The following is a 21,304-nucleotide window of genomic DNA, read 5'->3' on the forward strand; positions in this document are numbered from 1 at the left end:
AGTGAAACTCTTTCTCAAAAACAAAACAAAACAAAAAATGGGGCTGGGCACGTGAATCACATGGTAAAACGATGGCCCAGCAGGCTCAAAGCCCTGTGTTCAGTCTCTGACATCATATAAACAGGGTCCGAGGGCACACATCTTAAACTCCCAGCATATTTAGGAAGCCGAAAGATCAGAAGCGCATCATCCTCATTACACAGTGAGGTCGAGGCTAGCCTGGGCTACATGGAAATCTACCTAAAATAAAGTCCCAGGTTTGGGTAAAGAGGCTTACCAGAGAGCTTTGAAAGTCACCTACACATTTTGCAAGGACTCACCTAGGCACGTGCAGATGCAATTTAAATATTCAAATATCTGCCCCTCCCACCTCCATTCTTTGTTTCTATGAAATCAGTAAACCACCTTCCTTCCCTTAGGCCCTTTCACAAGCAACTGGATCCAAACACCCAAATCTATCTTGGTCTTTAAGAAAACAAAATGGCAAGGCAGGCGGCTCTTTAGGAGTTCAAGGCCAGCCTGGTCTAGTTCCAGGACAGGCTACAAAGCTACAGAGAAACCCTGTCTGGGGGGGGGGGGGGGGGGGGGGGGGGGGAGAAATCTCTTAAACTTAGCATCTTTATTAGACTTAACAACCTCACAGTGAATCAAAATTTTGCATTTTCTAAACTATAGATTTCTTCCAACGTCCATTTTATTCTTTCAAATACCTTTTCATTCTACAATGTTTTGGATGCATCCACAAATATTGTCTTCCTCTGCATGCTGTCCTGTGGCCGCCTGCAACAGTCACCTGCTGGGGTGTCCTCTGCCTCCACAGCATTGCCTTTTTAGCCTGCCCTCCTCGTGTTTTCTCTGCACCTTGTCTGTGGGAGTGGGCAGTATCTGGGTCTCCAGCATCGCCCTAACATCTCAGAGAACAGACACCCCATCTGTGCCAGAGACTCTTGACTCCAGAGGATAAGGCTTTCCCCAGGTGTCCCCGAAAAGCAACTTTTTGGACCTCAGCACCAAAGGGCCCAGGTGGGGCCTGGGGATCAGCATTATAGCTAGTGCCCCTGCAGTTGGCAACGGAGCACCGCAGCTTTGGGGTTTCATTCATTCGTTTGTTTGTTGAGACAAGGTCTTGCTATGCAGCCCTGGCTGGCCTAGAACTCCTGATGTAGACCAGGCTGATTTTGACCTCGCAGAGATTGCCCAGCCTCTGCCTCCTGAGTACTGAGTCTAAAGACTGCACCACCATGCCCTGTTCAAAGATATACTTTATTTTTAATTATGTGCATGGGGGGGGGAGGAACCGTGCACAGGTGTGCAGGTGCATAAAGAGGCTAGAAGAGGGTCTTGAATCCCCTGAACCTGGAGTTACAGGCCTTTGTGACTTGCCATCTCTTACCCCCAAACTCCTATGTGGGTGCTAGGGACCGATTTTCAGTCCTCTGGAAGAGCAAAAATCATTCTCAACAACTGAGCCTTCTCTCCAGCCCAGATTTGGGGTTTTGAAGTGACCCATAAGATGACAGAGCCAAATCCTCTCTGAACTCTCCCTTTCCAGCGACCATTCCTGAGCCTTTGGGGAGGAGGTCTCTCCTCCGTGATCCCCATCAAGGAGGCTACATCAAGATCTCTCTGAAATCGCTCTAAGGTGGAGGCCCAGGCATCACCCAGATCAAGCAGCTATGTGCTGAATCATCGCGGAACAGGACGAGCCCCTTCCCCTTTCCCAGTTCTTTGGGGACCTTTGAGGACTTGGGTAGGGTGCCACCTCCCTCACAGTAACTGCCCCACCCTTGAAAGATGCCAGCCATTCTGACTCTGGGGACAATCTCAACTGGACTCCTGCGCCGGGGTCCACCTTCTTCAGATTCCCGCAACCTTATCAAGAACACCCAGTGTTTCACTACCAGTGTCTCCATGGCAACCGACAGGGTGTCAAGAGACACAAATGATGGGGATTCCAGAGAAGGGGTTGCGGGGAGCGCCCCTCTCTAGTCCTTGAATACACATCTACCAAACGGACCCTTTTTCCCTCCCGCAGGATTGGGACACTCCCCACCACCAAACCAGGTTCCTTTCAGAGGTCTCCCGGGTACTCAGCGGTCTCCCAGAAGTCACCAGAGAGATGCTGATGTTTTTTCACGGCGGGGAGGGGGGCGATGATGAAGAGCTGAGGCGCAGGTTGCACTTGACCCCCTCCCCGGGGACCAAGAAAGACTGGGCGCGCAGCGCGGGCGGCCGGAGCCGGCCCGGGGGCGGGCGGTCCCCTAAGTCCCACCTTCGGGGCGGCGCCTGTCGGCGGGGAGTGTCAGGAAGAGGAAGAGCGCGGCCGGCTGTGCAGTGCTGAGCAGGGGCCCGGCCGAGGCAGCTGCGCGCGGGCCACCATGGCCACGGACGAGCTAGCCAGCAAGCTGAGCCGGAGGCTGCAGATGGAGGGCGAAGGCGGCGAAGCGACCGAGCAGCCGGGGCTCAATGGGGCGGCGGCGGCGGCCGGGGCTCCCGACGAAGCTGCCCAGGCGTTGGGCAGCGCGGACGACGAGCTGAGCGCCAAGCTGCTGCGGCGCGCGGACCTCAACCAGGGCATTGGCGAGCCGCAGTCGCCCAGCCGCCGCGTCTTCAACCCCTACACCGAGTTCAAGGAGTTCTCCAGGAAGCAGATCAAAGACATGGAGAAGATGTTCAAGCAGTGAGTGCCCTCGCGCCCGGTTCCCCGCCACCCTAGACCCGGCCTCGGGCCCGAACCCCAGCATCCCCAGCCAGGCTCCCTCAGGACCCTGAATCACCAGGGTGGAGAACTCTGCCGCCCTTTCCGGAGGGCCACGAGGCTTCCAGACCCGCCACCCCAGCGCGCAAGTGGGTCTGGGGATCCCCCCTTTCCTGGCCCTGACAGTGACCCCCCTCCTGGTGATGCTGCCCTCAGGATACCCCACATTTGTTGGGGGCACCCGAGGTTCCTTCCAGATAATCACGGGTCCCTAGCGAGCCCCCACCATCACACAGGGTGCCGACTCCCCTCTCACTGTTAATGTTACTGAACCTACCATCCGACACCCACACACACTGAGAAAGGGCCGGTGTCTTCCCTTCCTCTCCCATCCCACTTGGACTCTCTATCCCCACAGCGGTACAGGCGCCCCAGCCTCTCAAGGGGGACCGTCCCGTTCTCGGCACCCGCGCCTAGCATATGCCTTTTACTAGGGTCCCTTAATTTCTTTTGCTTCGCTCTGGTAGCTCTAGTTCTGGGTTGGGACTCACCCTCCCGCCCCCACACACACCAATTATTCTGTTTACTTACTGTGGTGAAAAACCCTTCAGCCCTTCTCACCCCTTCCCGCCCACCCTGTTGACCAGGTCCCTTTTCCTTAACACTCAGGTGGGCTTGCTAAGAAAGGGTTCCTGTGTCGCTGTTGTGTGTCGTGTCCCCCCCCCCCCACACGTCTACAAACATGTAACTACCCTATCATCCCTTCAGGGCAGAGTCCCCTCGGGCCTTAGACACCCCCCACCCCCTGCTATACACTGTGGGTGCATGTCTCTGTCTCTTCTCCCCATACCCCTCACTCGTTGGCCATGCAGTGATTGCAGTGATGACCCCCTGCTTTCTGTCAGAAGGCTGCCCTCTCCCCATACAATCCCAGGCACCCATCCTCTCTCTGGGCGGAAAGGGGGCCCCTTGCTCTGTGCCCTGCCTAGGGACTCCCACCCCTACCTTTCAGTTCCTATGATTCCAAGCTGTACCCTTACCAGGCTAGAAGGATACCCTCTAGACCTGTGTGTGGGCTCAGCTATTCCACATCCCACAAAATCAAGCAATGTGGTGGGGGAGAGAGACAGTACCCATGGGGGTAGGGATGGTGCCAGGGCCCCTCCATGTGCCGGTCATTCCTACTTCCTGTCACATCACCTACAGTTCCTGGAAAGGGAGCAGACGGTCCTATAGGTACTAGACTGGAGTGCATGTATGCCAGATGGGGCAGCTGAGCTCTGGGTGGTGTCTGCAGGGAGCCCGAGAGCCGACATCAGTGGGCAGGTAAAGGACTGGCAGCCCCAGCCCCACCCAGTGGACAGTGCCCAGACACCAACCAGGAAGCCAGGAAGGGGGCGTTCCCTACAGCCAGGGTTCAGAGAGGTTCTTCCCACTTCTCCTCTACACCCACAGCCAGCCCTCACGTGGGAAGAGGGTTAGGTTCCCAGCCCTGGGTGACTAGAAACCCCATGCTGTTACTATAATGCCACCCCAGACCTCTCCATGGAGGTTAAAGGGCCAGAGGACACTCCTGCTTCAGACTCCTCTGAACCCACACTCCGTGCTTTTGAACCCTAGGCCAGGTGTGACTTCCAGGTAGAGCTGCCCTGTGGGGCAGTCCAGAGGGCGTTCACGTGTATCGTAGATTCCTGAAGCAATAGGGTTGAGAAGGAGCTCACGCCTGCCTTGCACCAACCCCGTGACCCAGGATGGTTGCATCACCCTTGCAGATGGAGTCCAGCCACAGACTATTACTTGCCAGGACTTCACAGTTCCAAAATGGTAGGATCAGGATTCAAACTCAGACTGGCAGCTTCAAAAGCCATGGTCTGCCCTTCAGAGTTTTCTATCACAGATACCTGCTCCAGTGTCTGTGTGTATAGCTGACTTTCCTCTCCCGTGTGGCCGCCACCAGCCCATTTGACCTTACTCTTCAATCACCCTTCTCTTGTGTTTCTGTAGTATTCTTATCCCCCAAACCATAGCAATGTTTTGGGGAACCCAGATACCCCTAAAGAACAAGCTTGGGAAAAATAACTTTGGTGGAGAGCCAGTAGGGAGAATGGTCTGGAAGCTGTGTGCTTGAAAAGAGCACTCAATTCACACAGGCTGTTTTGGGGGGAACGAGTTTGATGGAGAAGTACTTTTGTGGACTCCTCAGAGCTGCCTCTTGGCACTAGCTGCTCGCTGGGGTGTTGGGAGGGGCGGCAGGGCAGGAAGGGACCAGAAAGCTGGACCTCAGGGGAAGGAAGTGCCACTCGCCAGAGTCCCCCTGGCTGGGGCACAGAGCTGCTGATGCTGTGTTCAGGGAAACAAGGCCTTACTGTGCCCGCTGAGCCCAGCCCAGCCGAATCCCGGCTGGGAACCGCCACAGAAGGCCTCTCCAAGCACAGAACGCTTGTTCTGCTTCCACTGTGCAAGTGGCTGCTGCCTCCTGGGGCCCAGCAGGTCCCAGGATCGTAGCCAGGGCTCTGGAGAGCAGGGGAGAGGCAGGGAGGAGAGGAAGTCGGTGTCCCTGGGAAGTGAAGATGGCTCTTTTTTCTTTTTTCTTTTCTTTCTTTCTTTTTTTTTTTTTTTTTTTTTTTTTTTGGCAGCCACAGCTAGGAGGTATCATCCCTGGACCTCAGTCTACCCAAGTGCGCGGGGGAGGGGAGGTGCGGCTAGGTGGTGTGTAGTGATTCTCAAAGGCTCTTATGTTCCAGCCTTATTCCATCAGGGTCTTGAACCTTGATGCTCACCAGAACTTCTGTGCAATCTCCTGGTCCATTTATTCAGTGTGGTCAAAGGGAGAATGGGAGGAAACAGCAGCAGGCTCTGCCACCCACCACACTGCCAGCTGACTCCCTGCCAGCTGACTCCAGCCCCTCTCCCCATTTTACAGACAGGAAAACTGAGACCCAGAAAGGAGAAATGGCCTGCTCAGGATTATAGGTTTTCCTGAAGGTAGAACTTAAAGATGACATGGGCTGAGTTTTGCCTGCTGCCAAGCATAGAGGCCTTGCATCTTAGAGCCTGTGCACCCCCACCCCTATAGCCTCAGGCGAAATCCATCCTCCCCCCTCCCTCCCCCCCCTCGCTCTTTCTCTCCCCTTGCCACCCTTCTCCTCCCCTCTCTCTGCCCACTCATTCAGAGTTGTTTCTAGAAGCTTCCAAGATAAAAAGTGTGGGACAGGCCCACAAAATTTCAGGGATGGCTACCCTTGTGCTGACAGCAGCCTAGGAAGAGCTCTGGAGGGCTCCCTCTGTAAGCTGACACCTGCCTGCCTTTCAGGCAGTCACATAACTGTGAATCTGCTGTGGAATCTGAGGAAGGTGCCCTAGTTCCTTGTCCTGCTGGCCCGCACAGGCCCTGCCCCTCTGCCTAGCCTCCCAGCCCACTTCATCTCAGGACCCCTTGCTTCGGGCCGGCTAGCTTCCCTTTCCTTCTGGCCTGAGCTTTTCTTCACAAGCTCCTGGGGCCACCTGCCCTTCCCTCTCTTCCCTAACTGGTTGATGACCTGCAGGCCTGGGTGGCACTTGAGCACCTTACTTAACTCCTTCTGAGCCGCTTTCCTCATCCTGATAGTGCTTTCAAGTGCTCAGCCAAGTACTTGGCACAGAATCGATACTTACTAAGTTACTGGTATCACAATCCCAAGTCCAGCCTATGCCCTGGCCCTGGTAGCAGTCATCAGTGCTGACACTGAGGTAGCTCGAAATGAGCCTCTGGCTGCCTCCGCTTCCCCCCCACGGAGCTACCAGGCTGTTAGGCTGGCAACAGTCCTTTCCTTTGGGCCAGAATGACAGAGATCCAGCCCATAAACCTCTTTCCTTTTGCCCAACAGACGCTCTGATTGACAGCTACATATTGCTCTGATAAATAACAAAAATAGAGAAATGAATTCATTATCACTTAATTACATGGAAGGCAGGTGGCAGAAGAAAAGGGAAGAGCAAACAGCAGCCCTCGGACTGGCACAAAACTGGGGCACAGCCCCTTGTCACCCAGCTGGGTTGCTCTGGGCAGGGCACAGGGCCTCTGAGCCTCGGTTTCTCCTGGGCCTGGAGGACCTAGCTGGCCAAGTGCTAAGAGTTGAGTGTGTGAAACCAGAAACAGCACAGATATGGTGTGGGGATTTTTAAGGTCGTGAGTGGTCTTAGAAGACAGTCACCCAACAACTAGCTTCCTAAGTTTCTGCATATGCAGATTCCAGCCAAAGGCCTCAGAGAACCTCATGGGACTCTGGCGGAGGGCCAGTAATGGGAGGCTTTTGTATTTTTACCCTCTGAAAAGACTGCGGCTTCCTGTGGGTGCTGTCAAGCTTAAGCTGTCCCAGGGTCCTGTCCTTGTTAGAGAGAGTGCCCTGGGAACTCACCTATACCTTAGGGGTCAATTTAGACCTCAAACCTCAAAGGCTGAGTCACTTGACCAAGTCCTGAGTGCGAGTTGTGTGTGGCGAGATCCAGGAGGCTAGGGGGGTGCGGGTGGATGTCTGATCTTGCAGAAGTCGGAGCATAGCTTGGTGGGGGTTGGGGTGCCTCACGCCCCAGGGAGGGAGGATTCCCAACAGAGGGCCCCTTCGTCTTTCCTCCCACTTCCCCTCTGCATCTGAGTCACTCCCCCCCCCCACCCCTTCTGGGGACTTTCCTATCTGCCCTCTTCTCTCTCCTTCTCGCACTCTGTCGCCTGAGGTCTGGCCAGTCTTCAGCTGGAACAGTCCAGGCTCCAGGGTCCTCAGTGCTGCCAGAGGCAGGTCAGTGATGGGTTCTGCAAGGCCAGCCTTGCTGAGAAGTTAGTCCCTTTGCAGCCTCCTGCAAGGACAGTCCCCACATCCTGCAGCCACTAACTTCCTTCTGGCTGCCCAGCAGCCTTCCTGATGGACTTCTGCTTTACCAGAAGAGAGGCTGCGGGACCAGGCAGGCAGGTGTGTGACGAGCTGGGGCTGGGCCTGGCAGTACTGAGCAGGAAGTTCTTACTTGGCTGGTGAATGGGGCCACAACTGACCCACTGGGTGCCAGAACACTAGTTTTCTTCTTCTTCTATTAGTTATTATTGTTGTTGTTGTTTTATGTATACGGGTGTTTTGTCTGCATGGAGGCCTGTGCGGGGCACTGGATCCCCTGGAACTGGAGTTATAGACAGTTGTAGCCGCCATATGGGTGCTGGGAATAGAACCCAGGTCCTCTGCAGGAGCAGCCAGTGCTCTTAACCACGGAGTCTTCTCTCCAGCCCGGCTGGCTCCCTTCTTAATACTTTCCAAACATCCTGTAAGATGCTTACCGCCCACTTCACAGGTAGGGAGACTGAGTCTCAGAAGATTAAGGTCCCATAGCTAGTGAGAGGCAGAGGCATCGCCTCATCCTGGGTCTGACTCCGGACCCTGATTCCTCCCTCACGGGATCCAGTGACCTTCAGCATCGCTTGCGCCCTACCGTGGTCAGTTCAGAATATGCACCTCCACAAGTCTCCCTGTGTGCAAGGGCCTCCCCAGCCTGGCGGAGCAGGCCTGTCATCCCAGCTGCTCAGGAGGCTGAGGCAGGAGGATAGAACATCCAAGGCCAACCTGTGCTGCAAAGTGGGTTCAAGACCAGCCTGGGCAACTTGGTGAGACCTTAGCATGCATGAGGCCCTGGGGTTCATCCCCAGTACCACTAAGGAAGAAAGTACCAGTCTCCTGCCATGTCCCTTACGGGTGACTGTAGGGTGGCAGGTGATTTTGTCTGTCTGAGCTGTTCAGGAATAGGATGAATGGAGTCAGGCGTATGTAACCCCACTCACCGGATTATATTAGACATTAAGTAACGGTCTCCATGATCACTATCATAAGTGATGATTAAGGGTGGGTGGGAAGTAGAGCAGAGACAGGAGGCTCCCACGTTGTCACCTTGGCTCAGCCTGTGGGTGGTGTCAGACTTGGGGTTAAGACAACCCTGAGCCACGACAGCCTCCAAGCAAGTCATTGTCAGCTCGGGGGCTCTCATGGGACCCTCAGGCTCTCTGGAAGCCTAGGGCTGGGGGACTGAGAGCATGGTACCCTGGTCCCGCCCTAAATCCCCCTGACTTAGGCCAGGATCAAAGTCACATTCTACCCTAAGGAGAAGAAGAAGTGATGCTTGTCTGGCTTTTCCCATGAGTCAGTCAGTGGGGGTGGGGACACGCTATGCTGTCTCTGCTGAGTTGTCCTGCCTAGAACCCACCTGCACTTCCCATAGAAACAAGCAGGCAGGCCCAGGCTGGCCAGAAGAGCCAGCAAAGAGTCACTTACCCTCAAGGATACCTTCCCATCTCTCAAGATATAGAGGCTCGGGAGCCACTGAGACCCCTTCTTAAGCAGGATGGGGGAGGCCCCAGAATACAGCCACTTAATGATTAGAATAGAATTAATAGGCTTGAAGCGTCTGTGGTTGCCCCTTTCTGTTCATGATTACACTTAATCCTTAATAATCCTGAAAATAGATATTCATGATGATAGTGTAGCACACAGACTGGGGACCCCGAATCTATAAACAGCACCCCTTCCGCAGTCTATCCTGTGGCCCCTTGGAGCCAGCAGCACAAGCCTGGGCTGGGTGCCAGAAGGGACAGAATGTAGTTCCCTGTGCCCCTTCCCTTTGCTGGTGGACAGCTGTGATGGTGGCTTCACATCTCAGCCAGTGGGCAGGGATGGGGATGGAGGAGCAATCAAGGCGATGCGTCCAAGGGCAAAGGGCACAGTGAGCCTCCTGCTCTCGGAGGTATTCAAGTCACCAAGCGGAAGAAGTGCATGGGCATTTGACCCTTGCTGGGGAGGGGGCATGGTGAAATGACCTCGCTGCACTATCCTTTGCAGCTCTGGAGCTCTTCCACCTGGGTCTGGAAGCATCGGGAGCTAGTGTGGCTCTTATAGCATTTGTACCTTGCTGTCCCCGTGTCCCCGCTGACCTTGGCCCGTACACTTCCTTTCCGTGTCTCAGTCTCCTTGTCTGTTGAAAAGGGATGTCTGTACCGAGAGTCTGACACAGCACGCTTGGCCCAGTACCCAGCATATGGTCAGGTGTTCATCAAAGTCTCCATGAAGGATAACCTTGTGGAAGGAGCCTGCTTGGGGACTGGGCCAGGCATCCATACTGCATGTCACTGGAGCCAGGCGCTGCCCGCTTTTGCGACTCTGGATTAATAGAATTTAGGGAGGGGAGAGTTGAAGCTAGGAGGAAGCCAGCTTCTTTGTAGGACCACATTTAGGCCGAAAGACAGGGTCTGCCTGGGTGGCAGCTGTAGGGAGGGTGATGGGAGGGACTTTTGTCGCTGGCATCCGGGGCAGCAGCTGCTGAGTCCTCCCCTAGTTGAGAACTATGCAGGGGGAGGCAGGCAGGAATGTGGGCCGGATGCCAGGCCCACAGCCTCTCTCCACTGCTGGGGAAAGGTGCTGAGCTCCAAAGCCTGGGAGTTTCGTTGACAGAGCTGGGTGACATTGACCCTTCTGGGCCAACCCCAAGTGGAGCATTGGTCCCAACCTCCCCCACCTCACCTATGTACTTGAAAAACATGAGACTCTCCCCACCCCAGTGGTTCAGGAGGAAGGAGGCAACTAGTAGAACCCACCTGCTGTGTGACTCTGGGTTTATCACTGCCCACTCTGGTGGACCAGGCTATGTGGATGAGCCCTGAGGGCTAACCTTTCTTTTCCTGGATCCTCTATTTGTGCTCAGAAGGGCATCAGGGTAAGCGGGCCTCCCCAGCCAAGGTCTCAGGCTTCACTGGCTTGGAGGCATGGGGACAGTCACCACCGTCACCTCCCTTACCTACAGCCAGAAAGCAGGGAAACTCGGAGCTGTGCAGTCTGAGGCTCCTTCTCCTTCAGCTTAGCCAGACCCCTAAGTCAGGCCTAGTAGGGGACAAGTAAGTTACAGAGGAGGGGAAATTCTGGGGGAGCCCTTTTGTCATGATCCAGACAGATACACCTCCCACCCACCCCCACCCTGGTCACGTCCACCTAAGCCTCTCCTTCCAGCCCTGCATCATCAAGCCCTAAGCAGGGCTTCTTCTTTTTTTTTTTTTTCCTTTGTTTGTTTTTAAGACTGCCCTAGCTGGCCTTGAACTCTCTTTGTAAACCAAGCTGACCTCAAACTCACTGCAATCCTCTTGCCCCTATCTTCCAAATGCTGAGATTATAGGCAAGGGCCACCACACTCAGCACCAGCACAGTGGGGTTTGGTTTTGTTTTGGGACTTTTTTTTTCCTTTTTAATTTAGTGTTCTGGCGCACACACACACACACACGTGCGTGCGTGCGTGCATGCGTGCATGTGTGTGTGTGTGTGTGTGTGTGTGCCTGCTCCTAAATATGTATGTATCTCTGTGCATTTTATGATGCAGTACCCCAGAAGGCCAAAAGAGGGAGTCGGATCCTGTGGAGCTGGAGTTAAAGTGAAGAGCTGCCTGCCCGGGTGCTGTAAACCAGACCCTGGTCTTTATGATTGAGCATCAGTGCTTTGGGCTCCAGGGTGGCTTTTATTCCACTGTTGCTTCCCTTTTCATAGTAAGGGAGTGAGATACTCAGCGCAGTATCTGGTGTGTGATCTTGAGGACATTAACAGGTTTTAGGCACCACCGTGTGCTGGCCACTTTATATCAGCATTTACCCTTTCGCATCCCTAAAGGCAGGCCATAGCATTTGGTTATTATTGCCAATCAGCGTGTATTAAGTACCTGCTGCGAGCCTGGCACTGTGCTGAGTCAGCTTGAACCATCTCCCAAGCTTCGCCTCAATCCCAAAATGAGTTCTTTAATCTGTATGGTAGAAATGGTGAAGGTGAGGTTCGTGGGGACAGGTGACCTGCAAGGCCACCCAGCCAGCAGAGGTAGACCTGAGGTTTGGATTCGATGTAAGCATGCAGTCAAGTCTTAGCCCTGCCCGCCCAGCCTTAGGCCACATCAGGACTTCAGGCACATGACAGATGTACATTTTTAGGGTCTTTGGGGAACGGTCACCTCCTCTAGGGCCACCTCGCACCAGGCTTCTGGCTCTCTGTCACCTGGCTGTGATTGATATTTTTTTGGAACTGTAGCCAGCTCCTGCATTGTCCCCCAGGGACTGGAATCTGCCTGGGTTGGAGCCCAGCCCTAGTAATTGATTGACCTTTGATTGATGTAGACTGCGGTTTGGGGCCTGGCCTGGCCCAGCCTGAAGTTGCCAGAAACCAGGGAATCCACAGCCCGACTTGACGTCCAAGGTTAGATATGGTGTGTGCTTCCTTTAGACTGAGTTGTTCTGGCTTTGAAAGAAGCATAGACCCTTGAATGTAGGTCCAGCTGGGGACCCAGAAAAACAAGGGACATGTGCCTCCCAAGCTGGGGTCTGAATCCCAAGCTAGTTCCCTCCTTAGTGGTCTCGCTCCCCGGTCCTGACCTGCTATGATTGCTAAGCATATAAAAATAAGGTGCCTGGCACGTAGTGGTTACTTGGCAAGATAACAAAATCTCACGGTGATAGATAGCTTCCATGCAGAGGTAGCTACCCTTGAATGGACTCTTTGCTGTGGGCTTGGCATCTGTGAGCCCAGGCAGGTCTCCCAGTAACCAAGAGGCACCATGACATCTGGGTTTTTCCACTACGGTCCAGTGACGTTTAGGACCCCTGATGGTTAATTTCGATTTGTCAGCTTGCCACTATTTAGAATCCCCTGAAAGGGGACCTCAAGGAGGGATTGTCTAGGTTGGCCTATGGGAGTGTCTGTAGGGGGCTGTATTATGCTAATGATATGGGAAGACCGAGTGTAAGACTGGGCAGCACCACTCCCTAGGTTTGGGGTTTTATTTACATAACAGTATTATTTCCTTCCTATACTATGATAAATCACTTGGACCAAAAGCAATTTGGGGAGAAGAGGATTTATTTGGCTTACCCCTCGATATCATAGACCATCATTGGGAGACAGCAGGACAGACCTCAAGTAGGAACTTGAAGCAGGAACCCTGGAAGAATGCCACTTTCTCTGGTCCCTGCTCAGTTAGCTTCCCAATACAGCCCAGGACCACTGGCCAGGGAATGGCGCCGCCCACATGGGCTGGGCCCTCAATTAGCCATCAAGGCAATCCTCTCCAGCTACACCTGCAGGCCAATCTGATCTGGGCAAACCCTTAATTGAGATTCCCTTCTCAGATGACGCCAGGCTGTGTCAAGTTGACAACTAGCACTAAGTAGGGCACGTAGGGAAAGTGAGCTGAGTAGCAGCGAGCGTGCCAGCATGCATTCATCCACTGTGCCCTGCTGGGTACGATGGGACCAGTAGCTTCAAGCCCCTGCCATGACTTCCCCAGCCATCGTGGCTGTAACCTGGAATTGGGAGCAAAAAGACCCCTTTCCCTCCAAGCTGCTTTGTATCGGGCTGTTTTAGCACAGCCTCAGGAAAGAGGCTAAGACAGGATCGGACCATTTCTTCTTAGGATGCTGGATGCTGTAGGCATCTTCCTTGGTGTTTGGTCAGTAGCACCCATGAATCCAAGAATGGGCCCGGATGTTACCAGTTGTCCCTCAAAGAACACACATTCTGCGTTGTGCTGAGGGGGAGCCCAGGCCGTCTGACATCAGAACTATGATGTGCCATCTCGGACCTTCACTGGAAACAATGTTCAGAAAGTAGGGGGACTTTGTGGCGCCAAGGGGCTCAGAGGAGAGGCATCCTTATGTCTTGGCCTGGGAAAGGCAAGCCCCTCATCGGGCACTCTTCTTGTCAAAGGCACGCAGCTGGTACCCAGCCCTCCACCGCCTGCAGACATCCCGCAGTGTCAGGAGGGGTACCCAGTCACCTCGCGGCCCTTCCTGCTGTAGATGGAGGCCATGACACCCTTGCCTGCCTCACTGCCACCCCACCACATCCTCTCACACTTGCTCCCCCACCCCAGCAGTCCCTCCGCCCTCAAGGCCCTCTCGCCTGCCTGTCCCCCACCCAGCCCTCTCACTCTGTAGGGAATCCATGGTCCCGTGTTCTCTGTGCTTCATTACTGACTCATTCAGGCATGAACTATTTATACCCCTCATACGGATGCTCGTCTTGGCGTTCCCGGCAGACACTGTTCTGCACGTGGCCGCAGGACACAGGAGGAGGCTGGGGCACAGACAGACAGATTGATAAGTGCATCAACCTAACAGGCATGGGATACCAGCCCAGCTCCTTTACTGCTGTGCGACCTTGCCCAGGTCAGTTAGCCTCTCTGAGCCTCTGGTTATGAAAAGTGTTAAAGTAAGCAACCAAGCTCCCACCCAAAGACAGTTTTCAATTCCTGGGGGCTGTTAGATGTCTCAAGTTGGGCGTGGCTGTATGTAACTGGCGAGGGGCAAAGGGGAGCCCATAGATAAGCAGGGAAGGCACTTGGTGTCTGTAACTGGGTGCCTGGTGTCAGACTGTTGTCATCTGTCCAGCTGAAGACCTCGGGTACCAGAAAAGCCCCACGTGTCACCCTGTCCCAGGAGACAGTCACCCTGACAGGAAGACCTGATGCACCTGCAAGCAAAGCCATTGCTTCAGGTATGGGCAGCACCTTACCAGCTAGGAAATGGGCTGGAGGCCACTTCTGGTCACTCACAACACAAGGAGTGTGGCCTTAGGAAAGGGACACTTAGACCCTGTTCTCACTGATCCCAGTCTCCACCAGGCTGTTGGTGTCAAAGGAAAGAAGGGAAGGGCAGGAACAGGCCTTGTTATCTGCTGGTTCTGTGCCAGGCTGCCCAGCAACCCCCACCACTCCCTGCAGACTCCCAGAACAGCCTGTTCCTGGACACACCCAAGGCCGCTACCCCGCTGTGACCATGGCCTTGCCTCTGCCTTCCTCCCGGCACAGGGCTCCACGAAGGCTGCTGAGACTCTTGGCTCTGGATTCCTTCCTGAGTCGCTTATTCACCAGCCTGAGCACCTGTCAGGTGCTTTTCACTCTGTCCCCTGGAACCTAGCATGAGCTGGAACAGGAAGTCAGATCCCCGTGTGCAGGGTGCGGTGTGAAAGGAGTCACTGGTCCCATGTGAAGGGATGTGGCTTAGTGGTGGAGCGGAACATACACCACAGAATGAATAAATAAATAAATAAATAGTGGGGCATGGCAGTGCATGTCTGTAGTCCCAACATGTGGGAGGTAGGGGCTTGCTACAAGTGCAAGGGCAGCCTGGGCTACATTGTGACTTTCAGGACAACCGGGGCTGCATAGTGAGACTGTTTAAAAAATAAGAGACCACCTTCCACACCATCCTCTGACCACTGGGAATGATTTTGCACCTCCCCGCCTGCCCCCCACCTTCCCCACACACATACAGGAGACAGTTGACAGTGTTTGCGGGACATTTGGCTGTCGTAGCCCAGGAGGGCTACTTCTGTGAACATCCGACAGTGCACAGGGCAGCCCCCAGAGCAAAAAGGATCTCAGCCCCAGCTCACAAGGGCCTACCACCTAACTGGAGCCACAGATCCGGCCAGGGTGAGCCTGAGACACCCCACAAGTGCCTGTAGAGGTGCCTGGACCAGACAGCTTGGATCCACAGGCATGGTGGGAGCTCTTTCTGCTTACCCCACACTCTGGACGGGAGGCTGTGGTTTCCTCCCTCAAGCCTCGGGCTCGTGTGAGAATCAGCACTGTTTTAAATACAGGATGCTACCCCAGCGTGTGTTGAGGTCCCTTCCAGCTCTGATGGAAAGACACGGACCACTTCCTGTATCCCAGGCTTGTGGCCTCGCCACATGGCCAGACGTGAGGCATATCAGGGTACCCTTAAGCCTCTCTGTGTCCACAGGTATGATGCCGGCAGGGATGGCTTCATCGATCTGATGGAACTGAAACTCATGATGGAGAAACTGGGGGCCCCCCAGACTCACCTGGGCCTGAAGAGCATGATCAATGAGGTGGATGAGGACTTTGACAGCAAGCTCAGCTTCCGGGAGGTGAGTTCCTCCGCAGCCTGTTCCCCAGCCTGCCACGCCTTAGCACCGGGTGGCCTTTGCTATAGAACGGCCCTGTCGTTGACCAATAGACTGTGGATACCTGGTGAGGCTTGCGAGGCATTCTTGGCAGGTGTCCTCCTGCCTCAGCCTCCCAAGTGCCGGGATTATAGATGTAAGCCACCACAACCAGCTATTTTGGATGACTTCTGTCTGCCCAGCTGAGTTGTAGGAAAGGCTGTGTAGCCTGATTTAGAAGGGGAGGCAGCTGAACACGTGCTTGGCTCAGAGGAAAGGGAGTGGTGCCTGCTACCAAGCGAGGTAGCTTCACATTCTCTGAGGCAGAAGCTATGGACCAGCCTGTTTAGGAACTGGCAGGAGGGGTGAAGGTTAAAGCGTGATAGCTATGGTTCTAAACAGCATGGAGCTGCGTGTTTGGGGAGGCGGGTGCTCAGGGAGCCCTGTCCCTTACAACTGGCAGGAGGTCGGGGAGAGAGGAGGTGTCACGGGCTTCTTGGGGTGCAGGAGGTGACAGGAGACCTGAGAAGAACATCAGAGTGGCCATGGGAATGAGTTGGGGTCAGAGCATCCATTCCCTTCCATCACTTAAGCCTTTTGCCACCTCCAAACCATCTTCCAAACTGCAGAATGGGAGCGAGCTCCCCCCACCCGCCCACCCGGGCTTTGGGAATGGAATACAGTGCAGATTTATGCGGGGGAACCCTGGATCCTGGATGACAAACAGGAGAGGCAGGCTGAAGCTGAGGGTGGGAGCTGGGTGTGGTCCTTAGCCCAAGGTCCTGGCAAGGTCCACCAGGAAGATAGGGACTGATAGGGCCTGAAACCCAGCCCTGCTGGTGAGCACATAGCTCTGCCTTTCTACAGAGGTATGAGCCCAGGCTTGGGTGTGGCCCGGGACTTTGTTCCACTCGTGCCTTGCTGACCCCGTGTCTCCCCTCCACAGTTCCTTCTGATCTTCCGCAAGGCAGCAGCAGGGGAGTTGCAGGAAGACAGTGGCTTGCACGTCCTGGCCCGCCTCTCGGAGATCGATGTCTCCACAGAGGGTGTGAAGGGTGCCAAGAACTTCTTCGAGGCGAAGGTGAGGAGCCAGGGACTGCGCGTGGTCCAGCTATGTGATGGCGTGGTCCAGCTGTGTGATGGCGTGATCCAGCTGTGTGATGGCGTGGTCCAGCTGTGTGATGGCGTGGTCCAGCTGTGTGATGGCGTGGGGCGTGGTCCAGCTGTGTGATGGCGTGGGGCGTGGTCCAGCTATGTGACTGCACAGCTTAGATTGGGGACTGGCTCAATCCCTCCCTGTCCCAGTTGAGCCAACTCTTTGTGGGGTGTGCAGGGCTAGGGGCTCTTAAAGAGGGAGACAGCCAGCATTGCTCCCTAGAGACCCTCTCCTGTCAGCCCTACCCTGGAGGAAGCTGGGTGGGGGTGGGGGGTCCTCAGACCTCATACGTCTGTATGTACAAGCCTCCTCCCCTTCAGCACACACATAGATGGGGGGACACATTGGGTCCAATGACTCCTGAGTCCTGCCCACCCAGGCCACCCGCCTTTCCTTATTCCTCTTCTCCAAACTAAGACCTTTGCTTTCCAAGGCTGCCCTGCCTCCCCTCTCTTCCAACCTTTGATAGAGATGTCAGGGTCCATCAGCAGACCTATTGGCTCACCTTAGGTCAGGACATCAAGAGCATCATTCCTGCCTGCAGAGCCGGGCACTGCTCTGCCAATGACTATTCTGTGTGTCTCTGTCTCTCTGTCTCTCACTCTTTCTTCGTCTCTGAGAGACGTAGTCTCACACAACCCAGGCTGGCCTTGAACTCTGACCCTCCTGCTTCTGTCTCGCCTGTGCTGGGATCACAGGTGTTCAGCACCACGCCCCGCCTGGTTTTCTTGAAGTACTGCTCAAACCCAGGCTGCCATGCGTGCTGGGCGAGCATTTTACCAGTTGTACCCTATCAGTGCGTTATTTTACCCTTCCCCTACGGGCCCCTGGGGTCAGCCACCGTGTGCCAGGTTCTGTGTGGAGAGACTGAGGCATGGAGGGGAAACTGTGGCTCATGAGGGCCACTGTCGGGGAGCCTGGGACAGAAGGTGAGCAGCTCCTAGGGGTGCTATGGTGACCGCGTCCCCGACCTGTCACCCTTTCTCCCAGGTCCAGGCCATCAATGTGTCCAGCCGCTTTGAGGAGGAGATCAAAGCCGAGCAAGAGGAAAGGAAGAAGCAGGCTGAGGAGGTGAAACAGCGGAAAGCGGCCTTCAAGGAACTGCAGTCCACCTTCAAGTAGCCAGGGCCGAGGCCGAGACCCAGCCCTGCCCAGTGTGCAGTCTGGGGGCACGGATGGGTACAGGAGACCTGTGGGAGACAGGCCTGAGTCCTGGTCTGTGTGTGCCAGGACCACTACTAAAATCTAAACTGTACGTGAACGGATCTCATTGAGGAGTCTCCCCGGTGGTTGGGCCAGTCCCTGCTCCCTCCCGCTGTCCCTGAGGCTGTGACACCAGACACCAGCATCCTCTGTCTGGCCACCCTGCTGCCTGCTCTAGCCCAGTTCCAGCCCATTCACCATGCCCCTGCCTTGTCTACCAGCTACTTTCTCCACCCACCTACCCTTAACTATAGGCCACCCTGCCCTGGGCCTCATGGCCCCTTCCTAAATAAGGACCAGCAGAGAGAGTCAGTCCTCTCCACAGGACGCTTCCTTTCAGGCCCTTCTCTGCTGGACGTGGAAGGACTCCTGTTTTGGTGAAGAGATCCAGGTCCTAGCACTCTAGGCTGATATGAATGGGGCTACAAGTGGAGGGACTCCTATTTTGATGAAGAGACCCAGGCCCTAACACTCTAGGCTAATAAAAAACGGGGCCCAGGCAGGGTGAAGGCCACTGAATCTACCTCACAGGCTGCACTCTGCTAGGCATGTCATGGGGACATGAGTGACAGGGCTCTGTGGGGAGGGGCAGCTATGTCTGTTTCTGACACCCTACCCCGAGAACAAGCTGAGAGTCCCAAGGGGCTGGGGTGGGGTGCCAAGGGATTGGCCTTCCTAGGGACCTCAGCATTCTGCCTTGGAGTGCCTGACGTGTTTGTGTACTGGCAGGACACAGGGCTGGCACCCCTTTCACACGTATCCTTCCCTGCGCTTGTCACCAGTGACAACGCCTGCCTGTCATGCCCACCCCTAGAACGCATGGGGGTTCCCCAAGCCCACCCATCGCCAGACAGGCCATAGTGAAGCGCGTGCCGTTCCTCCATAGCTCCCATGTGCTTGCTCACATGTGTGTGTGTATGTGTGTGTGTGTATCTGTTGCCGTGTTGGTGAAACTGTGACGTCACCCAGTCTAAGTGAACGGCCGTAGTGGCCGCCTTTGTGCAGCGTTCAGTGTGCCACCGCTTTGGAAGTTGATAACTCTTTATTTACCACAGCTCCTGGAGTCCCCAGTTCCCCCTGTGGGACTCGCAAAGGTTTTATTTTTTCAGCCTTAGCATCCATGAGAATCAGAGGGACCGAGCCCAGCCCATCCCGGCGGCTATGGCCCTGGCTTGTGTTTGCCTTAGTGGATATGTTTATACAGATGGATATAAATTCCCTTTGCTTTTGGCTTTTTGCATTTTATTTTTTTGCCCTCTCTCTCACCACCTTTTCCCCTGCCCCCCCCCAGCAAAAAAAAAAGAAAACAGCTACTTCTTCATTCAGTGGTACGATTATTTTTTTTTAACTAAAACGAGATAAAAGTCTATATTCTTATGTGTGTGTGGTTTTTGATGGCTCACTGAAGAGGGCAGGGGATGGGACAAGGATAAAGGTCACTGGATTTGGGCAGTCACGTCAGGAGCCTGGGGAGGACACTCCCGATGGTGAGGTTGGGCCCTTAGCGCCTTTGAAACACTACCAGTTCAAGCACAACGTATATTAAACACATTTTGTCCTGAAAGAAGCTCACTGAAGGGCACTGTCTTTTAAACCCCTTTTAAAGATAAGAATGGGGGGTGTGGAGAGATGGCTCAGAGGTTACGAGCACTGGCTGCTCTTCCAGAAGACCCAGGTTCAATTCCCAGCAACTACGTGATGGCTCACGACCATCTCTAGTGAGATCTAATGCCCTCTACCGCCATAAAGGCGTATATGCAGATAAAGCACTCATATACATAAAATAAATAAGTCTTTGAATATAGAATATATAGAGTAGGGAGGCCTGAAGGTGGCCAGGCACACAGACCAATTGGAGCTAGCCCACGGCCCATGTGTGCCACCTGACCCCAAAATGATGGCCAGGACCAGATGTGGTGCATGCCTTCTAGAGCCTGAGTTGGGTCTATACTGCAAGACCCTATCTAAAGAAACAGGATCAGAATCAGTGAATCCCCATGGTACAGATACCCACCGTGCTCAGTGTCCCTGGAGTGGGGGAGTGGCTGCAGTGGTGGCACCAGCAGCTGCCCCTGCAGAGCCCATGGCATCCGGGTCCTCATCGCCGAACATGTAGGTAGACTGGTCATTGCAGACTTGTGGTCAGACAGCCTAGGCAGAGTGGGAGAAGTTTCTGATTTGCCTGCATTCTTCTGCCCCCATGTGGCTATGGTGGAACTGCAGCATCAGGTGCAAAGATGACCAGGTAACACAACCACTCACAGCCTCCTGGATGGGAAACAGTTGTCAGGTCTTCCCTTGAAGAAGAAAGCCTTGTTCCCAGAACTGGTCAACAGTTCAGGGCTTCCTGGTACTTATCTGTGAACTCTACACCCTCTATACCCCTTGTACTAGGGCTTCCCTAACTTGCTAGAGCAGTGGTTCTCAACCTTCCTGACGCTGCATGATAAACTAATTCTGCTACTGTTAAGAATGTAAATATATGATATGCAGGGTATCTGATCTGCGACCCCTGCGAAAGGGTTATTTGACCCCCAGAGGGGTCGCAACCCCATAGGTTGAGTCCAATGTGCTAGCGGGACAGACTTTGGTGGGGGAAGAGACCAGCTGCCATTCAAACTGCAACAGGCTGACATCAGCTGCCAGAGTGTCAGCTGTTGGGGACGGCAAGCCTTAGCCTGCCAAGACCCCCATCCACGGCAGACCCTACAGAGAAAGCCCGCTGAGAAATGAGGAGGCCTCAAATGACCTGTTCCCATGAGGGACTGCTCCAGAAGCCATCCCTAGGACACCGGCCTGTCATGTCAGCCTTGGGGATGTAGAGGCAGGAGGATCAGGAGTGAAAAACCAGCCCGGGCTCCATGGCCCCACATGGTGGAAGGAGAGAACCAACTCCACCAGGTGGTCCTCTGGCCTCCACATGTACACCTTGGCATGTGTGTGTATACACAAGGAAATAAATAAATGTAATTTTTAACTTTTATTTTTAAATCCAAACAAATGAAAAACTAAACTTCACAAGGTCCCATCTTCTCACTATACCTCTTTACCAGGTCCCAGCCACCCAAGTCTCCATTGCTTTCCCAGATCCTCCACTGAATTTGGGTTTTGTTTTGTTTTGTTTTGTTTTAATTTTAAGACCCGGGGGTCTCAACATGTAGCCCTGGATGGCCTGGCAATCTCTGCGTAGACCAGGCTGGCCTCAAACTCTGAGCTCTATCTGCCTCAGTCTCCTGAGTATTGGGGTTAAAAGTACTGGGGTTAAAAGTACCGCCACACCCAACCCCACATTGAACTTACCAC

General features: G+C 54.4%; 1 protein-coding gene across 1 annotated transcript; it reads left to right on the forward strand.

The window, feature by feature from the left end:
* The first annotated feature begins 2,327 nt into the window (after positions 1-2,327).
* Efhd2 (EF-hand domain family member D2) lies at positions 2,328-19,378 on the forward strand. The gene is made up of 4 exons (XM_087906925.1): positions 2,328-2,680; positions 15,480-15,627; positions 16,589-16,723; positions 17,789-19,378. Exons 1-4 carry the CDS (start codon positions 2,379-2,381, stop codon positions 17,918-17,920), a joined length of 717 nt encoding a protein of 238 aa, XP_087763051.1. The 5' UTR covers positions 2,328-2,378; the 3' UTR covers positions 17,921-19,378.
* The last annotated feature ends 1,926 nt before the right edge of the window (positions 19,379-21,304 follow it).

The sequence above is a fragment of the Myodes glareolus genome, chromosome 6 (genome assembly GCF_982192425.1).
Source record: "Myodes glareolus chromosome 6, mMyoGla1.1, whole genome shotgun sequence".
Classification (NCBI taxonomy): Eukaryota; Metazoa; Chordata; class Mammalia; order Rodentia; family Cricetidae; genus Myodes; species Myodes glareolus.

Excerpts from the sequence above, each read along its gene's own strand:
- Efhd2 (XM_087906925.1), top strand. The coding sequence starts at position 2,379 with ATGGCCACGGACGAGCTAGCCAGCAAGCTGAGCCGGAGGCTGCAGATG. Across the intron at positions 15,628-16,588 it reads GCAAGCTCAGCTTCCGGGAG|TTCCTTCTGATCTTCCGCAA; the intron begins GTGAGTTCCTCC and ends TCCCCTCCACAG. Across the intron at positions 16,724-17,788 it reads AGAACTTCTTCGAGGCGAAG|GTCCAGGCCATCAATGTGTC; the intron begins GTGAGGAGCCAG and ends CCTTTCTCCCAG.